The sequence below is a fragment of the Penicillium verrucosum genome (assembly GCF_028828655.1).
Source record: "Penicillium verrucosum strain IBT 35672 chromosome Unknown utg000001l_segment0_segment0, whole genome shotgun sequence".
NCBI lineage: Eukaryota > Fungi > Ascomycota > Eurotiomycetes > Eurotiales > Aspergillaceae > Penicillium > Penicillium verrucosum.
The window spans coordinates 12,086,481-12,113,646 of NW_026643210.1; the positions used below are offsets into that span (position 1 = coordinate 12,086,481).

Below are 27,166 nucleotides of genomic sequence, written 5' to 3' on the forward strand. Positions count from 1 at the left end.
CATACTTTTTTATACTAATTCAAATGGCCGGGAGGGGCTTCCGTATAGTCTTGACAGTTTTCTTGAGACTAAGAGTATCTTGATCAAGACAGCACAGCACGTCTATGATAGATATCTAGTTTAACCGGAGCCATGGTTGGCAAAGGATGCGTGATTTCCGGGTTATGGAATAATACTCATTTCACTTTCGCTTTTATTTTGCGGTATACTTCACATATTCAGCCTTCGTGTCAGAGTATTGACATACCCAAGATTATCTATCATTCGTTCCTCGGTACAATGAATCGGCCGATACAAAGGCTACATTAGAATTACTTCTAACAGTCTTTTAATGAAAACAGCAATATCAGAATGATAACGCGTTTGATTTCATAGCTAAAAATTAAGATATTTGTCTCCAGATAGAGATTTCTGTTCGCGTTTTACTTCTCCGAAATTTGGAGAAAACATTCCTTCCTAATCAATCGGTACCGCATTCGCAAGTATCTGGATGAAAAAGCGTCATGAGATCACAGCCACCCCCGGCCGACTAGTAAGAATGGATGAAGAACAGTTTAATCAGAAGGAGTAGAAAGTGATGGCCAGCAGGGCCCCGAGCACGACAGTAGTGATAGGAGCCGTGGCAGAAACACCAGCGCTAGCCTGGGTAGGGCTCGTTGTTGTAGAGTTGGTCTTGCTGCCCGTGGTCTCGTTCGAGCGCTTGGCGGTGACCTTGTCGTTGTAGTGAGCCTTGGCACTCCATGGGTACGGCTTGGTATCGTATGTGGTGTTCAGGTGTCCATAGGTTTTCTTGACGGCCTCCAGGATACCGTGACCAGCGGAACACTTCTCCTTGCTGTCAGTGATGGGAATCGGCCACTCAGGACTGAAGGTGGAGGTATTGCCAACGCTCGTGTCACCAATCGACAGGGGACCAGGGTAGGTCTGGTTAAGCGTGAGGTGGGTCTTGTCGACCTCGTAGTTGGCGTAACCTGTCTTGTTGGCGACAATCTGCAACAGGTTGGCACCGCAATCCCAGCGACCCAGGGAAGGAAGACCCCAGTTGGCGGAGACACTGGCAATGGTGGAGTAGTGAGTGTAGAAGGTATCGTCCTTGGTACCCTTGAGGTGTTTAGGAATGGCACCGCCTACGAGGACGCTGAGGATACGGTTGCCATTGGTGTAGGTCTTGTCCTCATCGAAGGTCAGAAGAAGAAGAGTGTTGTTGTAGAAGTACTCGTTCTCGAGCAACTTGGACACCCAAAGACGCTCCCACTTAGCAGAGAAAGTGATGTTGGTGTCATGCGCATCATTGGTCATGTTAGGAGTGATGAAAGCCCACTGAGGAAGCTTCTTGTCCTGGACATCATTTTCAAAGTCATCAAAGCTCTTGATTTGACGTGCACGGCTGCTGTTGGACACAACAGAGTCATAAAGCACCATTGGGTTGTGCTTGCGAACGTAATCGGGGGCATAAGTTTCCTGGTTAGAATAGTTGTAGCCCTGGAAACCGGCATAGGGAATGTGCTCTTGGTATTCGGCCCACGAGACGCCCTTGGTGTCAAGCAGATCAGCAATGCTAGAAACGTTGCCAGGGACTTGTTTGAAGTCATCATTATCCATTCCAAACGTGTCACCGCCAGCGGCAGCGCAGTAGTTGGGCTCGGAGGGATGAGTGACAGCATAGAAGTTGGTCCTAAAGAGCATGAGCACAGGTCCTCTCACTCATAGCCCAAGTCATTAGAAACCTACAGCAGAATACCCTCGGAAGCAAGCCACTGCATGTTGGCATCAGCGGCGGCGTCATCGTAGTCCTATGAGCCCGTTAGTCATGGTGTCTCAGAGACTGCAAGAATGTTCTGAGAGTTTGTCACGTACAATGTTCTCAAGCCAGACTTGATAAAACCGGTCAAAAACCAGGCCCTTGACATCAGAGGTGGTAACCTCCGGCTTGGTAGTTGCGGCAGCCGCGTGAATGTCCGCGACAGCGGGCTCGGAGGTGGTAGCTGTCTGAGCGGTCGCCAGAGCAGCCACTCCCATCAAGACAGCAAGAACAGCTCTCATTTTGATGGATCTCACAGAGAATCAATGAAAGATTGATGTAGCTGATGAGATGAGGATAAAACAAGATGAGGAGGATGAGGATGGTGAGAGAAAGAAAGAAGAAAGGATCGTCAAGAGAGGAATGCCAGAATATGTATGGAAGTTTCGAAGCTAAGGGGTCAGTCACCACACGTGCATCTTACATCGGAGATAAAACTCAAGAGGAAGGTATACCTGACAGGTACGTGAGGTATTACATTCTTACCGGCCTTTTTTAAGTCTCAAATTGGTACTTCGTACTCTGTACCTGATTGTTGAGTTGAAGTTTAGGTAGAGCAGCGGTTGTATGATGCGGGCACATGGAGCCATGGAGCCCTATGATTGGTCGGAATTTACAACAGTAAGGGGCCCACGTTAATATCAACCTTGGAAGGCGAATGCTTAGCCGATTAGCGAATCCATGGCAACGGCCCCGGAGTCCGGGGTCCGACCTTCCCGATGTTCTTCCTCTACCTTTACAATATCTTTCGACAGTGTAATACGTACCTTTACCAACACACGTAGAGTACGGAGTGTAGAGTACAGATTACGTACATAGTAAATCTATCCATAGATGTGCTTATGCACCTGATTTCTTGTAGTTTCCATTAGTGAGACAGAGCCAGCTAAAGTGGAGACTCATAGGGCGCTAGGGTGCCCAGGTGGTGGATTTCTTGAGATAAGCTGACTCGGATGCTTAGCCCAACGCTTAGTGAGTGGGGAACGCTTGGGGGCGCCCAGGCAAATCACTGAGCTGTACCTGGGGGCGTGCTAAATTCCAACCAGTGATCAAAATGTATTAACAATACATATGTGAGCACTAAAAAGGAACCTTGGAAATGGACCCAGGAGTGGCAGAGGCATTTTTTTATGTAGGTGCATGTAGCATGTAACTACAACATAGTTAGCAGGTAACTACTCCGTACACACGTATGTATTCATATGTAGGTTTACTCTAACAGCATATTTATAGGGCTGGGGAAATATTAGGATACACCTTGGAAATGCCTACTAGGGCAGTTTCTCACCTGAGTAGTTGTCGGGGAGTACAGGTAAAGCCACCGCTTGGCCATTTTGAGATTGGGTCATAACATAAAATGAGAATTCCAAAACAATAAATTGGAATGAGAATTGTCTGTGATCCTATAAATTTCACAAAGGACAATCACGTAAAGCTTCTACCTGGGGTTGTTGTTACACGTGGGGTCCGAAATGTTATCCGTTGTCCTAGTTCGGAAGGTAACATTAGCGAGGCTCATTCTATGCACCATCCATGCATCCCAGGTTTAATGTCTGAATTATTCAGGTATAGGTTGAGTATTGACCTCGGAAAAAATACTATTAAACGATGAAAACTCCAATTTCCATTATCATACAGATCATCAGGTATCATTTGCAGTATGTATTTTTGCCGGGAAATTCTGCGATAATTTCATATTCTGAGGCTCGAAGTATCCTCATCACCACCATGGTTCTCGGTTTACATCTTGATATCATTCTCTTGGGCCGCCAGGGCCTTCGAACTGATTTGCCTTAGCGAGTCTAGAAGGGACGGAATGTTAACAATGTGAACGATTGACAGCCCGCGGAGAAGCGGCGTGTAGCTTACCTGTTGCGGTCATCACGAATGCCACCCTCTTCATCGAGAATCACGCGGTGGTCGCTGCCAGAGGCAGTTGAGCCAGGGCCGTACTTCACACTTGTGGGCTGAGAGAATCGCTGGTCGACCATCTCGTCAACACCAGACTCAACAGCTTGGAATATTATTAGATAAATGGCACCGATTAAGATCCGATTCACCACGTACTTGAGTCACTCTTTCTGCTGCGGCCTTGCTTGGCCTGGTGGGAGTTAAGGTCCCTCTCGGCGTTGAATCCTACATGCTTCAATTCTTCGGTGGTAGGCATGTTGTTTGAAGATTTTTATATGTTGTTGTATATGTAGATAACTTGATGTTTGGGTGTTTAAAATGATTGAGCCTAGAGATTGCCATCTACCTTGCACTTTATATATATATATCGCCCCACCCACATCATACCTACTTCACCTCAGATTAGGAAATGTAGTTGCATCATGCTACATCATAGATATGTCACAAGTGGAGGAATATACATATAGCCTTGTAGGTGAATCGAAAGATTTTTGCTCGAAAACGACCTTGGAAGTTGTCGATCACAGTTTGGTAACACCCCGAGCAAGCTGGTTGAGGCTGGGCATCCTGAGGTCATTGTCTCCACTGAGGGGGACATCAGCCCTAGCAGCATATCTGAATCGAGACGGAGGTTAGGGTCCAGCCCTAGGGTTCAGCGGGACCGGAGTATGGCTTTTCCGGAGGCGGGGAGTTTATGCTGGATAGGGAGCTCCGACGAGACATGGCAGTTCTTAGATCAATTAACATCTTGGAACTCACACAGAGTTCCTTTTCATGAATGTCTAGTGATTTAGGTCACTCCAGTGAAACCCTGACCTGGTGCTTTTTTTTAAACAGAACTACAAGCTTTGCAGGTCGTCTTTCACGCGTTGATCAACACTGCTATTCGCCATGGCTTTCGCCATCGAAGTGCAGGGCGAGACCAACCCACTCAACCCCCAAAATGTGCTCAATACACTAGTGCTTGCTGCAAGCTCATCTCAGCAGCAAGTTCGGACGGGCACTGAACAGCTTCAGAACTGGGAGAAACAGGGCATGTACTACTCTTTTCTACAGGTATCGGTTGACAGTCTTGGTTGTTGTTGCTTCACTTAATAACAAATTTTGCAACATATAGGAAGTCTTCCTTGACCACTCCGTACCGAATGAAGTTCGCCACCTTGCCATCATCCAACTGAAGAACGGCATCGATAAATACTGGCGAAAGACAGCACCGAAGTACGTTATTGGAATATTGTCAAGATGAGGGCATGCTGACACTTATGAAAGTGCTATCAAAGCGGAAGAAAAGGAACATATCAAGACCCGGGCTCTTGGGGCAGGAATTGTTGAGCCTGCGCCGCTGCTGGCTCTCCATAACTCGTTGATGATTGCCAAAATCATGCGATTTGAGTTTCCTCATGACTGGTATGGCAACATTCAGCTGTTAGGCTTCTCATTCTAATTTCAGTCAGGCCCGATGCCATTTCGTACATCATCTCCTCGCTCCGATCCTCCGTCCAACCTGGAGCAAATCCGCTCCAACTTCCCCGAACTCTCCTCATATTGCTACAAATAATCAAGGAATTATCGACGGCGCGAATTCAACGAACGCGACACAATCTTCAATCTGCATCGCCTGAGATATTCCAGTTACTGGGAGGGATCTATGTTGACAAAATCAACCAATGGGGGCGATACTGGAACAGGGTGGTGCTGGCGAGGGGGAGTTGCTGGAGACGCTCGAATTGAGCTTGGTGTCTCTCAAGGTCCTACGGCGCCTGATCATTGCTGGATTTGAACACCCGAGTCGCAGCCAAGAAGTACAGGGCTTTTGGGAGCTGACCCATTCTCACTTCAGTAAATTCCATTCTCTTGTGGATGGGTCTACCAATCTACCCGAACCAATTCATCGGGCTATCGAGAAACATTTGCTGCAGATGTCGAAGTTGCATGTTGAAATGGCCAAAGCACACCCCGCATCTTTCGCATTGCTGCCAGATAGTATCTCGCTTGTCAAGTCGTATTGGTCATTAGTCGTCAAACTCAGCGAGAAGTATGACAGCCTTGGTGCTGGGGGTGAAGATGAAGGGAAGTCCTTGGCCGAGAAGACCGGCCTTCGGGCTCTGCTCTTGATTCGTGCATGTGCAAGAATGGCGTTCAACCCTGTTCAGACTTTCAAATACCAGACACCGGAAGACAAGGAGGAGCGAAAACAATCTGTTCAGCTCGTCAAAACGCAACTCTTTACTGAAGAATTTGTGATCAATGTCATGGAGCTACTCGTTACACAGTTCTTCAGGTTCCGCAATATCGATTTCCAAAATTGGGAAGAAGAACCGGAGGACTGGGAGAAGCGAGAGGAAGAGAATACTGATGCTTGGGAGTTCTCAATCCGTTCATGCTCGGAAAAACTTTTCCTTGATCTAGTGATCCACTTCAAGGATTTACTGATTCCACGTTTGCTGACCGTATTCTATACTTTCGCGAGTAAGTTATTGATGAGCTATACACCGTGTGCGTGACTAACATTTATACTCTAGGCACCGACAACCACAATGTGCTGTTGAAAGACTCGCTGTATTCTGCCATCGGGTTGGCGGCGGCCAGTCTTGAACATCATCTGGACTTCAACGCATTCTTGGAACATACCATGGTTGCTGAAGTTCAGTCTCAGGAACCAGAGTACAAGCTTCTGAGGAGAAGAATCGCGCTCGTGCTTGGTCAATGGGTCCCGGTTAAGGCAGGCGAATTGAACATGAACGCGATCTATCAAATCTTCCAGCATTTGCTCGGCAGGCATGATCCTTTGAACGACCTGGTCGTCCGCATCACCGCCGGTCGACAACTCCGGAGTATACTGGACTCATACGAATTTGCAGCGGGAGCATTTTTGTCATTTGCGCCTACCATTTTGGAGAGCCTCATGTCTCTCGTTCAAGAAGTCGAATCCTCGGAAACGAAGATGGGGCTTTTGGAGACAGTTCGCATGGTTGTGGTCAAGATGGAAGAACATGTAAGTTGTTGCCTCGTGTTCGTCGGCGGCTCCATAACTCACAATATTAGATCACTCCCTTCTCCGATCAAATCATTTCTTTACTTCCACCGTTGTGGGAAAGCTCGGGCGAAGAACATTTGATGAAACAAGCTATTTTGACTTTGCTCTCATCCCTGATTCAATCGCTAGCACAGGAGTCTGTGAGGTATCACACTATTATTCTTCCACTGATCCAAAGCTCAGTAGAACCTGGCTCGGTAAGTCAAGTATGAATCATACTACACATGTCAGCTTAGCCTAACTTTCCGTCAAGGAAACCATTGTTTACCTTCTAGATGAGGCACTGGATCTATGGCATGCCATAATCCAGGCTACGCCATCTCCTGCCTCACCGGAGATCATATCACTCCTCCCGTCTTTGTTCCCCATTCTCGAAGGAGCAACCGATAGCACTCCGCAGGCCATTCATATCCTCGAATCTTATGTGTTCCTGGCGCCGCAGGAGATCCTTAGTGACCGGTTCCGCTTCCAACTCCTGGTGATCCTTGAATCACTCCTCAAATCCACAACCTCTCAACGTCTCGGTGTGATACCTCGCCTTGTTGATTTGATGCTTCGCGGTGCCGAGACCGTCGACGGCGGTAGCGAAGCAACCTATGCCGTCATTTCCCAATCCCTTCTGGACAGCTCATTCCTTGCCTCCCTGCTAGAAGGCCTCTACTCTGCCCACGAAGCTAGTCAGACGTCTGGCCCAAAGAGAAAGTCAACACCTGTGGTCGGTGTCGTCGAAAGCGATTACTACTCTGTGCTAGCACGCCTTGCGCTCGCCAGCCCTACCATTTTAGCCTCATCGGTCGCCGCCGCGACCAACTCATCCGAAGAACAATCTCTGACCTGGATCTTGACCGAATGGTTTTTGCACTACGACAACATTGGCAGCATTAACCAAAAGAAACTCCACGTACTTGCCCTCACCCAACTCTTGGCCCTACAAGGAGCCCCACTCGATCCGTCTTTACCCCCTCCACCCCCTGCCTACATCCTTTCTCACCTGCAATCATACTTGAGCGTATGGACCGATCTCATCACCGAGTTAGCAGACGGTGGTACTGACCCCGATGCCGATTATCTGGTCTGCTGGAATGCACCAGCCGGGTCAGCAACCGCGATGCCAGAAAGCACCCAAGAGGTCGAGTCGCCTGAGATCATCCGTCGCCGTGACTGGCAGTCTGGTGATGCAATCCATCGCTTCAGGATTCGAGACTTTGTGCGTCATCGTCTACAAGAGGTTATTGCTGGCTGTGGTGGGGCGCAGCGGTTCCAGGATGAGTGGCTAGTCAACGTTGACACCGAAGTTGTTTCGGCATTTGGTGCACTTGGGTTGCTCTGAATCAAGTAAGAAGACTTTGTCTATTATGACATCAGTGGCATACTTTTAAAAAACATTTGCGTTGCCACCATTACATTGTACATGCTTATTACAGCCTCATATTGTTCTATTTTCATGGCCACTGGGTCCATTCCTGTTCACCTTTTAGCATTATCAGAACCCCAGCTACATATCCCATCTCATAAGATATTCTTTTAAGCTTATTGTATTCACTGAGTAATAGGTCTTTCATAGGTCTTTGAGTATTCTATGTTGCGAATGAAAATCAATTGTTGGGATTCAAACGCAAGTAACGAGCCCCCCTGTGTCAGTTTTCTTTTCGGGCTCTACAATGTATAATTATTTCATTTGTTGGAAAGGAAGATAACACAAAAAAGAAGAAGAAAGACCTACCAAAACATGTCTTTCTCTTGAGAAAGGAGTAGGTATCGTGTACATTCCAGTAGGTATGCCCCAATGTCACCTTTTTGAAATAAAGTTAAGGTTGTCCCGGTAAGCTCCACATGTACCTTCCAAGATTGGGGAAGTTAGTAATTTAGGTAGGCACGTAGGTAAATTGGCTATCATTCAGGGGAAAGAGTAAAATAACACCAAGAAAGCCAAAATAATTATCGGTTGAATTGTCAGGTTCACAACTTATGTAACCAGCAAGGTCTAAAAATGAATCACACTATAACACCAGAGGAACCAACTCGCTTACACGCAAGCCCATCAGACCATCGAAAGAATATAAATCGGGACTGGACAAACAGTTGGACAAAAGAAAACCCAAAGGATGTCAAAATTAGTAGCATCCTCCAGGCTGCATTTCAAAAAAAAAAAAAAAAAACAAGTTTCAAAAACGAGAACAAAAAAGCACATAACTGCTAGTGCTCAGCACTGACCGGGGAATTCACGGCTGGTAACAGGGTTGGGGAAGACGCCGCCAGCGATTTGCTGTTTCATGTCCCACTCGGGGGCACCCTCAGTCTTCCAGGTCCAGTAGAGCCAGCCGCTACCCTTCTCATAAGCATCAAGTTGACCTTCGATGAAGCGACGGGTGTTGCTTCGGTCCTCCTCAGACAGAGCCTCCACGGATCCAGTTGACTTGCCCTCACAGCTTCCGATGTGTTGACTACCAGAGAAAGTGCCGTCGTAGCGGGCACCGATGCCCTTTCCGTTCAGGTATTTGGCACAGTCGGTCATAGCACCAGTCCACTCACCAACAACAACCCACTTATCAGAGGTCACAATGTGGTCTTGGGCAAAGCTGCAGACGTTGCTGACGTGGGTTTGGGTGTCCATGGCAAGAAGACCGCTGTCAAACACTTCGTAGTGGTGGGTGTCCATCATCACATACCAGACACCGCTAGATTCGCTCATAAAGCCGTTCCATGATTCCGTAGGCATGAAACCGTCATGCAGGACAAGTGTGGTGTCCTGGTTTGCCTTTCGGAGAAGACCCCATGTATCGTAGTAGAACTGCTTCAGACCATCCTGGTTCACTCCACCTGGGACGCTGGGCTCGTTCAAAGCCTCGATCGCAGTCACGACATCTCCATCGCCTTCGTAGCGCGCGGCAAGGGCCTCCAGCGCATCTTTGGTTTGTTCAACAGTATCACCCTGTTGCCACTGAATAGCGCCGCGTTTTCCACTGTTGTCAAAGCCATTTTGAGAGCCAGGGGCTGTGTTGCTGGTCAGTGGTTGTCATATGATATATAGGTGCGAAAAAAACATACCTCCATGTAGGTCAAGAACGACCTTGAGACCGGCGGCGCGAGCCCAGCCGATGGCCTGGTCGAGATACTCCAGCTGACCATCGATGAATTGGTCACCTTCCACATGCTTTAGGGCCCAGTATCCCACGGGGATTCTGACGTGGTTCATTCCTGCGCTGGCGATTTGGGTCAAGTCGTCGGCGGTGATGAAACTGCTCCAGTGTTGGGATAGAACAGAACGACATTCGTCCGCACCCAAAGTCTCACAAAGGGTCCACTCATCCACAGCGGCATCGCCAGCTGCCTCAAAAAGAGATGGAGTGATCCAGGGCTCTGTTACAAGCCAACCACCGAGGTTGACACCTCGGACCTTTTCACTACCGTAGTCGAAGTTTAGGCCACTATACACCGACGTATGTTAGTATCTGCAAAGACACAGGTACAGCAGAACTATAGTGCTGATAGGGAGGTACTACTCACACTGTAGGCGCGGCCTGCACTAAGGCTGCCAATAAAGACAGCCCAAGCAAGGACTTCCGCGAGAACTTGGACATGGTAGGCATGTTGAAAACCTTAAAAAGATTGGTCAGACCCAGAAAATCAGGAGGCTGGGGTTGAAAGATGAGTATAGTAATGTGGAATGAGGAATGAAGAATGAGGAATGAGGAATGATTAGATTTGAGCCAAATGGTTGGAGATCAGCTGTTATAAGCAAGTCGATCTCGATGGGTGGTTGATCAGGTAGCCGGATGCAGGCAAAAAAGAAGGTTACTTGGGCGAGAACGGAAGTTCCCACGGGGAATGATAGAAATTGAAGCAACAGTAACGTACCTGAGTTGATTATTGCTCGAGGTTTGGATCAAGAGAAAGGTGGAGTGGCCGAAAACAGTGATGGGTCTAGTTGTCCGGGGGTTTGGAGGGTTGATAAAGGCACAAAGACAAAGACCTTGTTCTTTTGACGAGAGTAACGCGGCCTAGCTGATCTCGGGAAATGGAGTCTTGGAGGCTCCTTCGATATCACTTGTGGATGGGGTTGATCACAACAGGACAAGGTGAATAATGTGGGGGGTTGAAGAGTGCCCAGATGTGAAAGTATCTCGTTACGTCGTCACTATGTGTTCTACTGGAAAGTGCGACCCAAAATAGGATTTGAAGAATCTGAGGAATCTGAGGAAGCTATGTACTTCAGACTTCCGAGGTATATCGATTAGGGTTTCTCTTGCGATTTTCAACTGGATTTTTAATCTGGACTGGATACTTCCGATATAGACCAGACACATTATGCCCTGAATATTCAGTAACTTAGGGGAAAAAAGAAGTAGAAAAAAGAAAAAAAAAAAAAAAAAAAAAAACTCAAATGTTGTTTGCAGCAAAGATCTCACATTCCGTGATGTGATGGTGATCAGCACGTGGCATCTTAGACGCCCTTTATGGAATGTGATTCTTGGCAGCTTCTAGATGCCACAGCTTGAGATTTAGCATATTTACACTACGTAGTCTTGGTGTAAAACTAAACTTAACCATTTTCAAGTTCGAGTTCTACAAATAAAACTATGCTGTTTCACAAGGGTTTAAGTACGTACATTATTGTATATACGCACCACCTTGGGCATAGTTTCAGTTCACACTAGTTAGAGCCCCCTAGATAAATATATATATATAAAGTTATTCAAAGCTAATATCCTGTCTCATGTGTTGGAAACATGGAGTGGTAAGTATAGTCAGGGCAAGGTGGTCGAGACCTGTCATCCTCAGTACTTCCGTTTCCGGCAACAAGTGCATTATATCTGAGACATAGTAAGAACCAAATTTATGACTCGCATTGTGTACCCCAGAAAAGTTTACTGTTACACTCTCACATCCGTCTAGTTCAGAGGCCAATGTCTATTCGCCGACCCGTCAACAAGTCGTGTAGAGTATCATGGTTGCAACTAGGCCAAGGTCTTGGGCTTTGAATTTGTAACCTCGAGCTCACATAGGACAGAATCCTCAGGAATGTGAAGTATGCTAAGATATCGGAATATGCGTCCACGCGTTTCACAGGTCTAGGCCCCCCTAGATCTGAGCGAACAAGTACGTACACGAACTTCAATCAACTAATTCGGCTCAACATTTCCATTAAGTCATAACAGAGTAAAGTTTTAATTATCTTCAAGTTACGATCGGGTTCTCCCAGTACAGTGTATGTGTATCCCAGATGCCCATTCATAATAACAGGCGCCACTAGTTAGGCAGGCCTGAGCAGACACCAAAGTCGCTTCCAGTTACGTTACTATAAGAACTCTCTCCGGCCTTCATTTCCTTGAAGCTACCTGATCGGAGATCAAATGCCTATAATACATGTAATATAGTATGATAATTCCCAAGATAAAAGAGTGGATAAGTTGGTGTTTCTGTTTCTATGATACCCGTATCTGCTAGAGTCCTGCAAATATCTCTATTGGCCCTCGGACTGAGCCTCAGTAGCCGACGAATCCAAAGGAACAGAAAGTCCGACCCGGTCAATAGTTCGAGTGTAACCGATACCGCCATTGACTCTGTCCTCGTGTACAACCAAGTCCTTGCGGTTGGTGTCGACAAGAAGACGGATCAAGTCGGGGCGCATGTAGTGACCGCCGAAATCGGCCAAAGACTTAGTCAGATGGATCTCGTCGAGGTCAATCTATTTGGCAACCGATTAGTTTGACATTCTAGTAAAACAAAAACGTTCTCCACTTACGTCAACGAAAAGAAGACCGTTAAAGTCCTTCTCGGGGTGAGGAACGAGGTTCTGCCCATCGGGACCAAAGATACGGCCGTTTCCGTTGTAGATGTTGGGATCCTCAAGCTCCTTTCCAGGAGGGGTGTTGAGCTTGATTCCCTCGGCAGTGATTGTCTGCCAGGGTGCGAGAGTGAACGAGCCGGTCTCGATGGCGTAGGCAGGAGTAACGAGCTGAGCATTCTTGTCAGTAATCAGATCAACTCCTCGCAAAAAGAAAAGCCAAGGGGAAATATACATCAGCGTTTGCCTCAGCCACATTGGTGTATGGGTCGGGGTACTTGAGGGTCTCCTTTCCGGGGTACAGAGGCCAAGCAGCGATGTGCACCTGCTCACCGAGCGAGGCGGCGTAAGCCTTCAGGAAAGGGTTCATGTTCTCCCAGCAGTTCAAGTGTCCAATGCGGCCAATCTCGGTGTCCATCACTGATTCGGTGGTGTCGCCAGTGCCGTCTCCGAAAACAAGGCGCTCGACGTGGGTGGCCCTGATCTTGCGACGGTGGTTGATGACATCGCCAGCTGGGCTGATCATAACCTGCGTGGTATACAAGCTGGCGAGATCGAGCTCGGAGTATCCAAGAGACACCCAGATCTTGTTGGCTTTGGCTGCTTCACGGATGCGGCGCATCTCATCCGAGTTGGAGGCGAGACTGTTCTCGCGATACTTCTTCAGCAGAGGCAGGCTCTCCTGGTAGGTTACCTTCCAAGCCCAGTAGGGGTAACCGGGAATCCCTATTCATATTTGTCAGAATATTTATCCGGTACTTGGGACTGTGATACTAACACAGCTCGGGGAAAGCGATCAGCTTGCAGCCTTCCTTTCCTGCTTCATCGATCCAGTGAATTGTCCGGCGAACGGATTCCTGGAGGTCGAACCAGCCAGGCTCAGCGTTGACTGCTGCGGCCTTGTACTTCTTAAGAACGGGAACCATGTTGAGATGCTTGTTGCTTTTTTTCACGGGTATTTGCCTTGAAACCAGTTGTGTAGAATGAAAATCTCTACCTCAAGCCAGGGAAGAGCCTCCATTTATAACACCTCCAGCTGTCTTGTATGTTGGGTTTGAAACGATGACCTGCATCTCCCAGACCCCGAAGCACAAACTGAGCAACATCATGATATTCGGAAGCTCTCGGATTCGGGGACTGCTCTAAAGCTGTTGAATAATGGTCGTTATATTTGGAATTGAGGCGCATATCTGAGACGCGGGAAATCAACACGGGGTTTGCTTCAATGTGGTGTCACGCCTGAGGATAGTTCCCGGAATGTTTGATAACTCGCATGTAAGCAAGTATATGTTATCTATTCTGAGCCCGGGGTTTGTTGGGGCTCGATTTATTTAAATCACGCCATGATAGGTGGGCCTTGTCGTTGCAGAACTTCGGTGATATGCGCTAATCCCGGGGTTATACAACGCTTCCCGTATTGTTCCACCCAAATCCCGATATCAATTCAATCCCGATAAAAAGTTCAATCACCATGCTGACGGGAATAGGGGAATCGCCTTCTCAGAATTTAACTGCATACTACAGATTGCATCTCTCTCAATGAGATTCAACTAGACAATTGCATATGGCCAATCGCCGCTCGCGGACTCCTAGACACAGACAAATGTCTTAGCTAGATAATTTTACATGGACGCCGCCATCTTCTAGCTCTCTGTTACACGATCTCTTGGCTTTTGGGCCGTTTCCTACTCACGGACCAGGATACATGTGATCACAAATGAAGGATCTACAAACCCCGAAAGATATTGGATTTGTCTTACGACCTACATCCTGTTACGCTACATGTGTTCTACCATCAACACGCCCAAATTAAGGCAGAATCGAATAACCTAATGCATAAGGGGTTAAATTTGGAAACTTGTCAATGGGCGATTGACCCTTTGGCTAACCTTGGAATGAACTTGAACATATAGTATTCTTTCCAAGGTTAAAGTAGAAGGCCCAATGGTGGTTTAATATTAAGGAGGGCACGTACTTTTCCTATAAAATAGCCTCTCCTACTACTCTTGAACTTCAATTCCTTTTTTCCCACTTTCACGTCTTGTGCGGTGAGACCAGCTCCCGCCAGTGTAAGGGTATTGCCCGAAGGCGTCGCCCCAACGTGAAGACAGGTCTTGTTTTGGGCCTGTCTGTCTCTCGTCTAAGAGATATAGTGCTCTCACTATACCTCACCTGATTTGACAACTGAGCAGAAGCTTATCTGGGCTTTTCATCAATTCTTTTATTGATATTTCATCGCCATGGCGGATCAAGCACAAACCCAGCAAAATGTGCCCCTAGACCTCAGGATAGCCCACAGACCCCATAGCCCAGGCCAACCCAACCTACCAAATGGTCTGGTTTTTGGGCCTATGCCTCGGCCCATCGGTGGATTATGGGCCCGGAGCATAGGACCATAGAAATAATGGGGGCCTATGATGGGGGCCCATTATGAACTAAACAATATAAACATGCCAATTTATCGTAGCTATATAATTAATGTATTTTTCCCTGGTTTTTTTTTTTTTTTTTTTTTTTTTTTTTTTGATATTCAAATTACCGCCTGAGCTATACATAAGGCTATATAGAAATTTTCTCTCTCTTCTAATTAAAGGTAGATTGGGAGATGTAAATAAGAATCAAATTTTAAAACTTTAATTTTTACAAGAGGTACTTACTTTTGTTAGGGGTTTACCTAGTAAATAGAGGTACTAGTAGTATTACTATAGAGAAAGCGATAATTATATCAATCCCCTCTAGATAATATATATATTTCTCTTTATGCGGGTGAGAATTCGTGGTTCACGGGTCAAATTGGATCTTTTTAGAGTGATTTTGTATGAGATTTTGTATGAAATCTAGTATCATGACGCTAAAATCAGTATAATATCTACTTAATTCCCATTTCTTACTATGATAATATAATAATACTGAATATACAGGTTGGTACATGCGCAGAATACAGCCATTAATCAGCTACTTTATACGTGCCAAGACTATATTTGTGCACAGAAATGGGCATTGATGGGGGCCTCATAACAGTGCCCCCAGATAGCAATGACTGGCAGAAGAGTATGATGCCATCGTCGCCGATCAAGCCGTCGGCCTCCCCAAAATCGGAACCTTCTATCTTTACAAGATTGCCCCTCTGAAACAGAGAGAGGAATTGGAAATGTGGGTTGACAAGGATGAAACCAGTAATACGCAACCTTTTGTTCGTGCAAGTTATATATTTCTCTCTCATGCCACAAATCTCCTCTTATTGCAATCATCCCAACCAATGCAATATTAGTAGTCTTATACACTTTATACTTTCACTATAGCACCCACAGAGGATATGAGTCTAGCAGCTTTCGTCTCCGCTTCATGACCATATCGTTCGCCAAAAATGACAACTTCTAGCGCTCGAAACGGCCTCATTTCCGTCGTAACTTCTAGCGATAAGCCACCGCTCGCCCTATCATCGTAGACCACAACTGGTATGGCTCAAATCGATGTAGTTCTTTATCTAAAACACACTAGATAGCATGACTAAGCATTTATAAGCACTCCTGTGCGGAATGGATTTATAATCTGACTGTCTTCCGATCCAACTTCCAAGTATACAAAGTACGACCATAGTACTCCGTAGTATTTAACAGATTAAGTGTCCAGCTATTTGCAGATCAGATGAGCATTTCGCCTCTACCAACATACTCCATCTTAAATTGAACCGTCCGATTAACTCGGAACTCCACCTCTACCTTCCACTAAGAAGACACCTACCAGCAACATGGTATCTACACCAGGATACACACCACGCGCAGTTCTCGATGCTTTCTATGAAGCAGAACGGGCATACATGTCTGCTGCCCCTGAAGCCCGTGACTTTTCTGGCATCGCCGCCACGCTCGCACCAGATGTCCGTCTAGAGCAGACCCCGGCCCTTCCGTACGCCGGCGTCTACACCGGACCTAAAGGAATTCAGGACTGGAGCACGCGCATGGGGGACTACTTTGATATTGTGGACGTGCAGAATCCTGAGATCTTTGAGCGCCCTGGATCGGACCGTGTTGTGGTGCTATCGAATGTGCACTTGAGAGTGCGATCCACCGGACAATCGATGGATTTTCCGTTCTGTCAGGCCTTCACTGTGGATCTGGAGAAGGGACTTATACAGGAAATTAGGCCGTTTTACTGGGATGTGGCTGCAGTCAATGCGGCGTTGGGATATTAGTATAGAATAAGGATTGATAGACTGTGATCAATGCAATGCAATCCTCGCCGTACTTTGGACAATGCGATTGAATTCATCTGTGTGATGTCCGGGAATGGTCCGAGATTACAATTCAAATATGAAGATCTTAACATTTCATTTCGTTATTCGCTTTGGAATGTTGTCAAAAGATTCCTCGAAATTGGGCCTGGGAATTAAAATTCTCATCGAACTTTATTTACTTACATGATGGGAAGCTTGGCACAAGGTACGTTCTTCAGTCAGTAGATCTAGCTGGGGTTCGGATATTGTGTGCTTTGGTATTGCTTCTTGGCCATGCGACGGTCAGGCCAACCATTTTGCCTACCCTCAAAGCACACGTCAATGTGAACACCGAAAACTAAGGGGAAGTAAGTATGATGTATTATGCCAACTAGTTATCTAGTGAAGACTACCTAGGTAGATAATGGAAGGTCGAGCTGACGTCAGCCAGACGTCGCTGACAGTCACAGTAACTTAAGCCTCGGAGTAGCATGTCCTAAGCCAATACGTCGACCATCTTTAGCAATCGGACCGTCACGTCTATACAATATTGGCCGCTGTAATCGAGTCTGTTTCACATGTTTTGGATCGGAGCAACACTGCCATCTATCATTTTTAATTTGCGCAGGCCGAATTCCTAACTTTTCAATGCTATATCCATTGGTAATCTGGCACCTGTATGTATTCTAAATCAGGGCTAACCAGTGGAACTGACCAACTGGCCTAGTATTTGAGACTGGTTCCAGACATTTTATGTTTGAGGTCAGTTATATTTCCAACAAGATCAGCACCCCAGCAGCTTATTTACTCGTGTCGTTCCCTGGAAATGGGAATTTAGAATGGACTGAAAAAGTAGCCATGTATTTTTGTTATTGTCTCGAGAATTGCGAGGTTGATCTTGTGAGCCGTGGTTGCCAGGATGAATACTTCACCAGGAAAGGAAAGGTTATATATCGGCCAGGGGCACATGATTCAACCGACCAGGGGTTTTCCCAAGCCAAGAACACAAAAAGGGATTCGGTTGTCTAAATCCATGGATTTATCCTTTCTATCACACCATTATTCAAGTTCAGAATATTTGATTGGAACTTCAATTCAACTCACCGTAAGCCCCGCTCCCAGAAACGCGGGGAAGAACGGAGGCGAAGGACCGAAGCCCAAAAACCAGCCACAGGCACACAGCCTTAGGCTTCGGCGGAGGCACTGGATAAAACGACTGGCCAATCGAGAAGAGGGGATCGTCGCGCCAAGCCAGACTCGGAGGGGCAGGGCGGCCTTTCGTATTCTTAAATTGTAAGTTGATACAACGTCAAGCTACCACATCGTCGGAGACAGCGGGGTAGCGCGACGTTAGTCAACTAGTTATGAACAGTGAGTGGATGACCTCGGGATATATCGTAGATGGGTAGATCGTGGCTGGTCCACTTGATCAAATATGTATCCTACTCGGTGTGGGGACGCTGGTGTGCCATGCAATCCGGACGCAAGGGATTGAACAGGAAAAAAAAACACGACCCTTGCTGGGTGGACTAATAATGCAAGATCAAATCATTCCATGTAAACATGACTTCATTCTTAGACTTGGCTTGGATATGTAAATGAGTTACATATCTCGGCTAACGGATCAGACAGCAAGCAACATGATTTCCCTTGCACGGGAAATGTATGCAACATGACAGATCGGCTGTCGCCCGTGTATTGCGATCGGCGTTGAGTTTCCGCGGTATTGGGCATAATTGGCATAAACCGAACATTCTGTCGCGTGACTCGTGTTTTGCTGGTGAGAAATGCTCCACGGAATACCTATCACTGCCGTGATTTGTCACTTTCTAGAGCCGGGCATGAAGTTCAGTTGTGAAAACTGTGGATAGACTGCTATTATTGTCAGTAGTGTTCTGATAATTTGGTCTGGGGAATCCACGGCGCGAATTCCTGTAGCGAGCAATATTCAGCTCACCCTTTGTGAAGGGTTATGCGTTGACTATGTGCACATCGGTATCATTGCTGCCCGCCAGCTCTTGGCTCCTGTGCTGTCAGTAACGCCAAGCAGTGGAGGATGCTCCCCTTCTTGTGGTCAGACACCAGCCAGCGGCCGAAATGCTCGCGATCCATCCTTAGTGAATCCGAATTTCTCGGCGTCCTGTGTACTTCCTGCGGGGTTAGCCCTTGTGGAGACATCTCTGCCAAGTGGGCATGTTGTATGCAGGGAAGCACTGTGCCATAAGTCTGGTGGTCCTGTGCAGCAGAGTCCGATGTATTTAAAAGCAGGGACCGGCCGAATCATGGCCAGAATGTGGTATTTTATTCCGAAGATCTTCAGTACTATCGCTATTGTGTGCGTGTACTTCTGTCAGAAGATCTGAGTGCCTCCAATCGATATGCATTTAGTTCAGAGTTTTGTCTTGTCGTGCCTGGCGGCAACTAGTCTAGCTCTACCTAGCAATGAGGGCACAAAGCACCAACAAAGCAAGGCGCGCAGTGCGGGTTACTCTCTTAAAGAGCCTCCCCTGACAACGCCATGGACTGACAAAGTCGGAACAAACCCATGGCCCGAGTATCCGCGGCCCTTGCTGCAGCGCTCTGAATGGAAGAACCTCAACGGAGTGTGGAAGTATGAAAGTGCTCCAAGTCTCGATGCTCTTCAGCAGCCACCTTTCGGGCAAGAACTTGCACAGGATGTTTTGATTCCGTCGTGTCTTGAGAGTGGATTGTCCGGTAAGTATTTCTCGGCTTGCTGCGTTATCATCAAATAATTAACAAATATTCGCAGGAATCCAAACCGATTCGGCCTTGTACTCTTGGTTTTCAACATCCTTCGAAGTATCTTCTTCTTGGAAGGGTGAGCAGGCAGTACTCAATTTCGGGGCGGTAGACTATGAAGCCACAGTCTTTGTCAATGGTAAAAAGGCAGGATTCCACCGTGGCGGATACTTCCGCTTCGCGTTGGACGTGACTGAATACCTGAAGTTTGATCAGCAGAATGAGCTGTGAGCATCCCGGATTCACAACACACCCGATATGCTTATCTGACTTTGAATACAGACTTGTATTTGTACATGATCCTACTGACAGTGGTGACTATGTTATCCCCATTGGAAAACAGACCCTGAGACCCAGTCACATCTTTTATACCCCGTGTAGTGGTATATGGCAAACTGTTTGGCTTGAGGCTGCCCCGTCCAACCACATTACCCAACTCGATCTTGACGCAAACATGGATGGTCAAGGTAAGTGTCTAGTGTCAGTTTATGAAAATCTCTTCTTGATTCTGACTGTATGCAGTAAACATCACTGTACACAGCTCCGCCCAGGAGACATCCGCCCAGGCCGAGGTCACTGTCCACAAAGATGGTAAGACTGTTGCAACCCACAAAGGTCCCACCAATGAGCCATTCCAATTCACTGTATCTTCGCCTAAACTCTGGTCGCCGGACTCGCCTGACTTGTACAACGTGACTGTCAAACTCGGTAAAGATGAAGTGGAGAGCTATATTGGCTTCCGTACAATCTCCCGGGGTAAGATTGACGGGATCGAGCGGCCCTTGCTCAATGGAGAATTTATCTTCATGTTCGGTACCTTGGATCAAGGGTATTGGCCCGATGGTCTGTACACGCCCCCCAGTAAGGAGGCGATGGTGTACGATTTGGAGATGCTAAAGAAGTTGGGATTCAACATGGTCCGCAAACATGTGAGTGTCGCGGTGTCACATCATATCCCAAGGTTTCTCGTGCTTACACCGTGGAATGCAGATCAAAGTCGAAACCGATCTGTTCTATCAAGCATGCGACGAGCTAGGCCTGCTTGTAATTCAAGACATGCCTTCCCTGCGCCCGCTGCAGTCCAGAAGGGACGCAAACGGCAACTCGGTTACTATTCTACCGGACGAAAAGCAGCAGGCTGAGTTTGATCGCCAACTGGACGTGTTGGTTAACCAGTTCAAGAGCTTCCCCAGTATTGTAACTTGGGTAAGTGAAGGTGTTCGGTGAAAGCAAGCGATATTCTGACAGCAACCACTATCTATAGGTCATTTACAACGAAGCTTGGGGCCAGATCACAGAATACTACCCTGAGTTCGAGCTGACCGAGCGGGTTAGACAGCTGGATCCCACTCGGCTTGTGGACTCGACGAGCGGTTGGGACGACCACGGTGCTGGAGACTTTAGTGTATGCACTCTTCCAACGTTAGGTTCCTCTGTGGTTGAACCACGTGGCTAATGAACATGTCTTAGGACAACCACCACTACGCAAACCCGCAATGCGGCACTCCCTTCTATTCCACACCCTCGAGCCCACACGACGCCACTCGGATTGGGTTCCAAGGTGAATTTGGCGGCATCGGGACCAATGTATCCATTGAGCATCTCTGGAACAACCAGGCAGCCATCGACACTATTGACCAAACATATGAAATCGACATTACCATTGAGGCATGGAATTATCGCAGTCACCGGCTCCTAAACGAGCTCGAGGATCAGGTCCGCCTGTTTGCATGCAGTGGGGGTGTCTGGACGCAGACGACTGATGTCGAGGGTGAGATCAACGGCCTGATTACGTATGACCGCCGCGTGGAAAGAGTCGACGTGAAGCAGTGGCAGGCAGACATTAAGGCTCTCTATGATGCTGCCGCCGCACGGAGCAAAACGACTGGGGAAAGCTCATAATGTATTTAGTGGACAGACGACGCCATCCGAGGCTATCTGGATGATTGTGATGAGTATGAAGTATATAATCTTATATCGGCTCATTGTCCCGAAATGGAAAATTGTGTTATCATAAATGATCTATCGTGACTGTTGATAAGCCTCGGAGCTCAAGATCAGCACTTTCTTCAAACGCCCCTGTTTCACAATTTCCATTAGGAGCATCTTGACTGACTGATGGTATTTTCAACAGCCGTGGGGCCGCTGTCACCATCAAATCTCCCCGGTAATCAAATTAGATCAAGTTTCATCGATGTATACATACAATCCGATGATATATCATACCCCAAATGGCGTGTCACGCCACAAATGCCTCTCAGTTTCAAGTTCCTCCTCATATGTATCTTTGAATGCATCACTAATGACAGACTGCATTTCCGGGGGTGGCTGTGCGCCATAAAAAAGCTTTGTAAACTCCCAGTACTCAGGATAGAAGCCGGCGCATTCCCAGTCCACAATTCCAGACAGACGCCCATGGTCAATTAGAATATTGGTGGGATGTAGGTCGGCATGGGTGAACACAGACCGGTACGTACGCGCGTGGATGGTCGCAACATTGTCCCTTGTGTCGCTGTGCACGTATTTATGGATGAGAAAGGAATTGAATTCAGAAATATGGTGAAATGGACCACATATGCCGGAGGGGAAACGGTAATCAAATAGCGGGCCGCCGTGACTGTCACCCAAGAAGTACGGGGTCTGGTTCGGAATAGAACGTATCTGTGACAAGGCACTTTTCAAATCTTTGGATAGTTGCTTGCGCTCCGAGTACGAGAGTCGATGGAAAACAGCATCCAGCGTTTGTCCGGAGAGGGCCGTCATGATAATAACGCGGTGCGTGCCCTGGTAGTCATCTACCCAAAGGGGCGCGGGGATTGAGGTATATCGTTCCACAAGCTTTAGTGCTTCTCCTTCATTGGGAGAGCGGGTGCATTCTTTTGCGTACAGTCCGAACGGCAACTGGTGCACGAGACCAGTGAAAGACCGCGGGTAGAGATGCGTGCCTAGTTTTAAGAGCACACTGTAACACTGGACACGTATCAAGTGAGGTACGAGATGCCAGAACGAGCGTAATATCTTCTGAGTAATTATGTTCAAGTTGACTATGCCGAGGGACCAAATTAGCGTTGATGTTCTATAATAGGGTTATGTGTACCATACACAACGGGGGCGAGGGCCAACCCTCGGCGATTCGTTCTTCGACATGGAATAAATGCATGGAAGCTGCAATGCGGTGATGCGTTCGTAACAGGAATGGGTCTGGAAGAGGCTGATTGGGGTCATGGCTCTCCATGGTGAACATTTGCATTAGTGAGTCCCAGTGGCTGCCATCGCTAAGAAAAAGTGAACCACAAGGCTCAGGCAAAAGTCTAGACACAAAATACTGGCACTAAGTCAGTAGGAAGTAATGTGGAGAAGGTAAAATTCGAGAAGTACTAACATAAACTTTGCTGGCGGTTTTGACCTTGGTCTCGGTCTCATCATTCCACTGGTCCCTGGTAGAAGTTGGTGGAAAGATTCGGAGGTGTCCATTTCGAAAAGCCAAATGAACGCTAGGAGAGAGTAATAATAGATTTTTGAGTCGGGATTCCAGTTTGTTAGTCTGCAAAATGGTCTGAAGCTCGGATGTTCTGGCAGGGGTCAAAAATGCTTGCAAAAGAAGATAAAGAGGACCCTGTAGTATTTTGGCAGTTTAGTTGGATTTCTGATTCTCAGCCTTGGCTTGTGGTTGCCCGATAAACACGTACCTGCGGATCCATGTCACTGTCATCGAAAAGGCTTGGTGGGATGACCCAGACATGATCGAACCGAACGGATACGTTGGGGTCCGATGGCTTCTGTTTCAGCATGAAGCAATGCGAATTGTCTCGAGCTTCAACGATTATGGATTCGTGAGATGAGACTGAGTCTCGTCTGGCCACTGATTTTATGGTTAGCGAGTACGCGGCAGCCATTGTGGACGCTTGGTCTCGACTAACACTTTGTGACCAGTCGCTTCCAGTCAATTTTCAACTCATTCAGGGCTTGCTCTAGAGAACAAGAGGAGTCATTGTGAATCCTTCCCCAGACATAGCAAGCAGCGTATTCTGGATCAACGGCTTCGTCCAGAAAAGCTCTCCAGATCGAGTGCTCGGTGGGTGTGAGCCGGGCGGATTCAATCAGCCGGAGAGTTGTGTGATACGTAACTAGTGGAGCCATTATTAATGAGTGAAGGATGTCTAGATCATAATGTACGATGATTTATTGTAGTTTACTTCTCTGCTGTCGACGATGGGGGAGACGGGGATGGGGTTAAAGAGCCAATGATGGGGGTTGGGGAAATGTGGACCTCTGAAATCTGATGGCCTGAGGCATTCTGTTGTGGTGGCCTTAGGCACATATTCATGCCTCAGGCATCAATCCCTCGTAGCTACCTAATCTGGCAGATCATAGCAATCAACTCTCTCCCTTCTCTCTTTCTGGCCCTACAATCTCGTAGCTGCCTAACAATATCAGCTCTGTGCAGTGAGCACACCAATGTGTCACCTTTCATTATTTATTTGATAAATTAAATAATTAAGAATAGTACTTTTATAATAAATAGAAAGTAGCCTTAATTAAGAGAAGTCTTCGCGTAGTATTATCGTTCTTAAATGGATACGCGGCAATCTCGAGTATCAGCCCTGTGTGAGAAGATCGTCTACCGCGGCTGTCTTTTTTTGAACGTCCGAGATTAAGGAGTTAACAAGATAAAAGGAATCCTCTCTGATCTATCATTTTGGAGAATGAGAAGATGAATAGGACGGGCGTCAAGATTTCTTGGCCTCTTTTGTTGAGTGAAGAATTTTCAGCTAATAATATTTTCAACCTATATTGATCATGCCATACCCACCAGCCGTTTAGCCCGATCAGGCCATATACCATCACATCACACGACACCAGTTCGTGGTTTAATAGATTTAACTACGGAGTAGGATCTACCTTGATATGCATGTGTTTGCTGACTTTTCCACGCTATTGCCCGTTAGCTTCGATTGCTCCTATCATCCCTATTGGTAATCTGTCTGCCAACTATGACATTCCTTCAGACCCACACACCAGGTGTTTTCTAGAAGCATAGTTTTATTCAGGCGCGATGTCATAGATGCTTAAAATTCAACATGGTCTCAAGATCTTGGATGATCCAAACTTAAAATTCCCATCAAGTCCCGATTAATACACACATCTAGTATGTCTAGAGTACACTATATCCTATATCCTAAGGCACCCGAACATCACCAGGTCCGTAGCCTAGTCGGACCCGAACGGAATCCACTTCATCGCGGGTCCCAGGCTAACCGTTGAGCCCGTTGAGCCCGTTGCGGAGCCCGAATGTCCGTAGCCAGTGAACGGAAATGAAATGCATATGCCGATATATTTATTCTAAATTATAATTCATTGGCAATGGTTCGCGGAATTGACATGTATGATTTTAGTGTTTTATTCCCATGCCAAAAAAGCCATCTGATCGTATACTTGATATAAAATGAAGAGAGGTATAAACTCCAGCCTGTTAGAGTTGAGTTTGTAGTATTCTTTACCTAGGTACCTTTCTAAAGTCGCTTGTTTCAGGTTACCGAGCCCGACAGGCCGATAGTCATCGTGTGCCATCAATGACTTACGTGTGTTTTCCATTTCCCCCTAATTTACTCCGTAGAGATTACAGGGATCAGCCCACACATACTTAGATAGCCACTCCACTGCCAAGGTTTGGAGAGTGACTGAATCATATCTGTGGTCTGATTCGACCATGTGCACTGTGTTTGCTCAATGGAATAAGATATTTTAAGGAAAATCTCGGCTTGATATTACCTGAGCCTGTATAAAATCGGGTAATATCGCTTTTCCAGGTAAGAGTCATGCACCGTCTGGTTCCAGGATTGTCAAGAGCGGATCCCCCGATAACATGTGTTTTACGATCCGGTGGCTACCAATGAATGTACTTCGTAATCGGGTTGCACACAATATAGAAGAACGGTGAACCGAGTAATCCGAATGAGTATCGTGCATTCATGGTATAAATACTCCATCCCCCAGCTTATCACGAGGTTCCCCAGTTTTGTCTTCTCATTTTTAATACTCGATCTCCGATCTTCCTTCCACACTTTCAGACAAAACCCCAGCCGTTCGCCAAGGGTGATTTTATACATACCAGAAGATTTCAATCAACACTAGCAGCATGGATCGCAGTATGGGATCGGCTGCTGAGCCGATGCATATCGACCGGAAGCTGCTCTATACAAACTTGGAAGAGCGAATTAAGTACCTCCATAGCTTCCTCGACTTCAACTCCAGTAAGTTCTTACCATAAATCGGTCTGAAAGAGCCAGCCCACAGCTACTAATGTTTCACCAGGCGATGTCGAAGCCCTCTTGACCGGCAACAAATACATCAAGCAATTGATCCCGGCAGTGGTCAACCTGGTATATAAAAAGCTTCTCCAATACGATATCACATCTCGGGCCTTCCACACACGAACAACCGCCGACGAGACCGAGCCCGAAGAGGAGTATCTCCACGAAGAGACACCGAAAATCAAGCGACGCAAGATGTTCCTGCGGTGGTACCTGACCCGTCTATGCCAGGACCCGACCACAATGGATTTCTGGCGGTACTTGAACAAGGTTGGGTAAGTCCACACATAAAACCTCCCCACCTTTCCATTCCCAGAACCCCATCCCGGTGGGAGGTGGGGGGGGATATTTTGTGCTTGTGTTTGTGCAACGTGCTAACGTGGGGTTTTGTAACACAGCATGATGCACAGCGGACAATCACGCCAGTTACCTTTGAACATCGAGTACATCCACCTCGGGGTATGTCTGGGATACATCCAAGACATCTGGATTGAAGCGATGCTATCGCACCCTCATCTGTCGCTGCGACGCAAGATCGCGCTCGTGCGCGCCGTCAACAAGATCCTCTGGATCCAGAACGACCTCTTCGCTCGGTACCACTCGAGCGATGGCGAGGAGTTCGCAGATGAGATGTCTCTATTCAACGACGCCGATGAGCAGGAGGGATATCTCGGGGACAAACGCATTCTCGGCAGCAGCTCCGGTAGTTCGACCGACGATGACCGGTCCAGTATCTCGAGTGGCGTGGCACCTTCTATAAATAGTATGGCGCCGTCGACGATAGGAGATGCATCGACTACATCCAGGGGGTCGGCGTGTCCTTTCGCTGAAATGGCCAAAAGCAACAGTTCGACTGAGACGAAGATTTGGGCTAATTGAGGGGGCCCCCACTGTGTTATTTAGTGCGGGTCATAATTTGCATCTTTCAAGGCGCTTGGGATTAGGGATTATGGGTGATAGGGCTAGACTTTGGTAGTCTAAGGGTTTGGAAATACCTTGGATCAGCATAGACGGGGTTTGAAATAATTTTTAAAAAGATCTTGAAGACATTAATACCTGAGTATCTCTACTCCGTAGTTATGTTGTAATTCGTCATGTTCGTCCCATCTCGGAATGAGTCCGGCTTTGTCATCTTTTTCTCCCCCTGGGGTCCCGGGGCCCACAACTAACGCTCTCGGCTGTTATTCAAGGTAGTTGAGGGAGGCTTTTACACTCTATATCCGCTGACAGACCGGAGATAATTCCATTAAGCCGTTGAATAACGACCTTATACCCCGGACATAACTAATCGATCTACGTTCTCAATTCAACAGTGAGCTACCTAGGTAGTTATCAGAGT

The 27,166-nt window shown here is 47.1% G+C and overlaps 10 protein-coding genes across 10 annotated transcripts; 5 read left to right on the forward strand and 5 right to left on the reverse strand.

The window, feature by feature from the left end:
* Positions 1–558: 558 nt before the first annotated feature.
* On the reverse strand, positions 559–2,043 carry N7516_004446 (acid phosphatase PHOa; the record flags this gene model as incomplete). Its single annotated transcript, XM_057217166.1, has 3 exons — positions 559–1,675; positions 1,732–1,793; positions 1,858–2,043. 3 exons carry the CDS (start codon positions 2,041–2,043, stop codon positions 559–561), a joined length of 1,365 nt encoding a protein of 454 aa, XP_057079049.1.
* A 1,511-nt stretch (positions 2,044–3,554) lies between these two features.
* On the reverse strand, positions 3,555–3,968 carry N7516_004447 (uncharacterized protein; the record flags this gene model as incomplete). The annotated part of the gene is made up of 3 exons (XM_057217167.1): positions 3,555–3,603; positions 3,671–3,815; positions 3,869–3,968. The coding sequence occupies 3 exons, from the start codon at positions 3,966–3,968 to the stop codon at positions 3,555–3,557; spliced, it is 294 nt and encodes a 97-aa protein (XP_057079050.1).
* A 635-nt stretch (positions 3,969–4,603) lies between these two features.
* N7516_004448 (Armadillo-like helical) lies at positions 4,604–5,334 on the forward strand (the record flags this gene model as incomplete). The annotated part of the gene is made up of 4 exons (XM_057217168.1): positions 4,604–4,768; positions 4,830–4,930; positions 4,982–5,119; positions 5,163–5,334. 4 exons carry the CDS (start codon positions 4,604–4,606, stop codon positions 5,332–5,334), a joined length of 576 nt encoding a protein of 191 aa, XP_057079051.1.
* Positions 5,335–5,379: 45 nt separating this feature from the next.
* On the forward strand, positions 5,380–8,079 carry N7516_004449 (uncharacterized protein; the record flags this gene model as incomplete). The annotated part of the gene is made up of 4 exons (XM_057217169.1): positions 5,380–6,181; positions 6,235–6,707; positions 6,758–6,946; positions 7,003–8,079. The coding sequence occupies 4 exons, from the start codon at positions 5,380–5,382 to the stop codon at positions 8,077–8,079; spliced, it is 2,541 nt and encodes an 846-aa protein (XP_057079052.1).
* An 873-nt stretch (positions 8,080–8,952) lies between these two features.
* exg1 (glucan 1,3-beta-glucosidase) lies at positions 8,953–10,339 on the reverse strand (the record flags this gene model as incomplete). Its single annotated transcript, XM_057217170.1, has 3 exons — positions 8,953–9,743; positions 9,798–10,177; positions 10,257–10,339. 3 exons carry the CDS (start codon positions 10,337–10,339, stop codon positions 8,953–8,955), a joined length of 1,254 nt encoding a protein of 417 aa, XP_057079053.1.
* A 1,874-nt stretch (positions 10,340–12,213) lies between these two features.
* On the reverse strand, positions 12,214–13,463 carry N7516_004451 (carbon-nitrogen hydrolase family protein; the record flags this gene model as incomplete). The annotated part of the gene is made up of 4 exons (XM_057217171.1): positions 12,214–12,438; positions 12,496–12,708; positions 12,773–13,263; positions 13,316–13,463. The coding sequence occupies 4 exons, from the start codon at positions 13,461–13,463 to the stop codon at positions 12,214–12,216; spliced, it is 1,077 nt and encodes a 358-aa protein (XP_057079054.1).
* A 2,825-nt stretch (positions 13,464–16,288) lies between these two features.
* N7516_004452 (nuclear transport factor 2 family protein) lies at positions 16,289–16,732 on the forward strand (the record flags this gene model as incomplete). The annotated part of the gene is made up of 1 exon (XM_057217172.1): positions 16,289–16,732. One exon carries the CDS (start codon positions 16,289–16,291, stop codon positions 16,730–16,732), a length of 444 nt encoding a protein of 147 aa, XP_057079055.1.
* Positions 16,733–19,131: 2,399 nt separating this feature from the next.
* Positions 19,132–21,415, forward strand: N7516_004453 (putative hydrolase; the record flags this gene model as incomplete). Its single annotated transcript, XM_057217173.1, has 7 exons — positions 19,132–19,468; positions 19,524–19,740; positions 19,796–19,980; positions 20,036–20,442; positions 20,504–20,719; positions 20,778–20,918; positions 20,984–21,415. The coding sequence occupies 7 exons, from the start codon at positions 19,132–19,134 to the stop codon at positions 21,413–21,415; spliced, it is 1,935 nt and encodes a 644-aa protein (XP_057079056.1).
* Positions 21,416–21,733: 318 nt separating this feature from the next.
* On the reverse strand, positions 21,734–23,653 carry N7516_004454 (aminoglycoside phosphotransferase family protein; the record flags this gene model as incomplete). Its single annotated transcript, XM_057217174.1, has 5 exons — positions 21,734–22,557; positions 22,616–22,838; positions 22,896–23,129; positions 23,203–23,375; positions 23,434–23,653. 5 exons carry the CDS (start codon positions 23,651–23,653, stop codon positions 21,734–21,736), a joined length of 1,674 nt encoding a protein of 557 aa, XP_057079057.1.
* A 1,999-nt stretch (positions 23,654–25,652) lies between these two features.
* On the forward strand, positions 25,653–26,706 carry N7516_004455 (protoglobin family protein; the record flags this gene model as incomplete). The annotated part of the gene is made up of 3 exons (XM_057217175.1): positions 25,653–25,767; positions 25,829–26,102; positions 26,226–26,706. 3 exons carry the CDS (start codon positions 25,653–25,655, stop codon positions 26,704–26,706), a joined length of 870 nt encoding a protein of 289 aa, XP_057079058.1.
* Between the last annotated feature and the right edge of the window lie 460 nt (positions 26,707–27,166).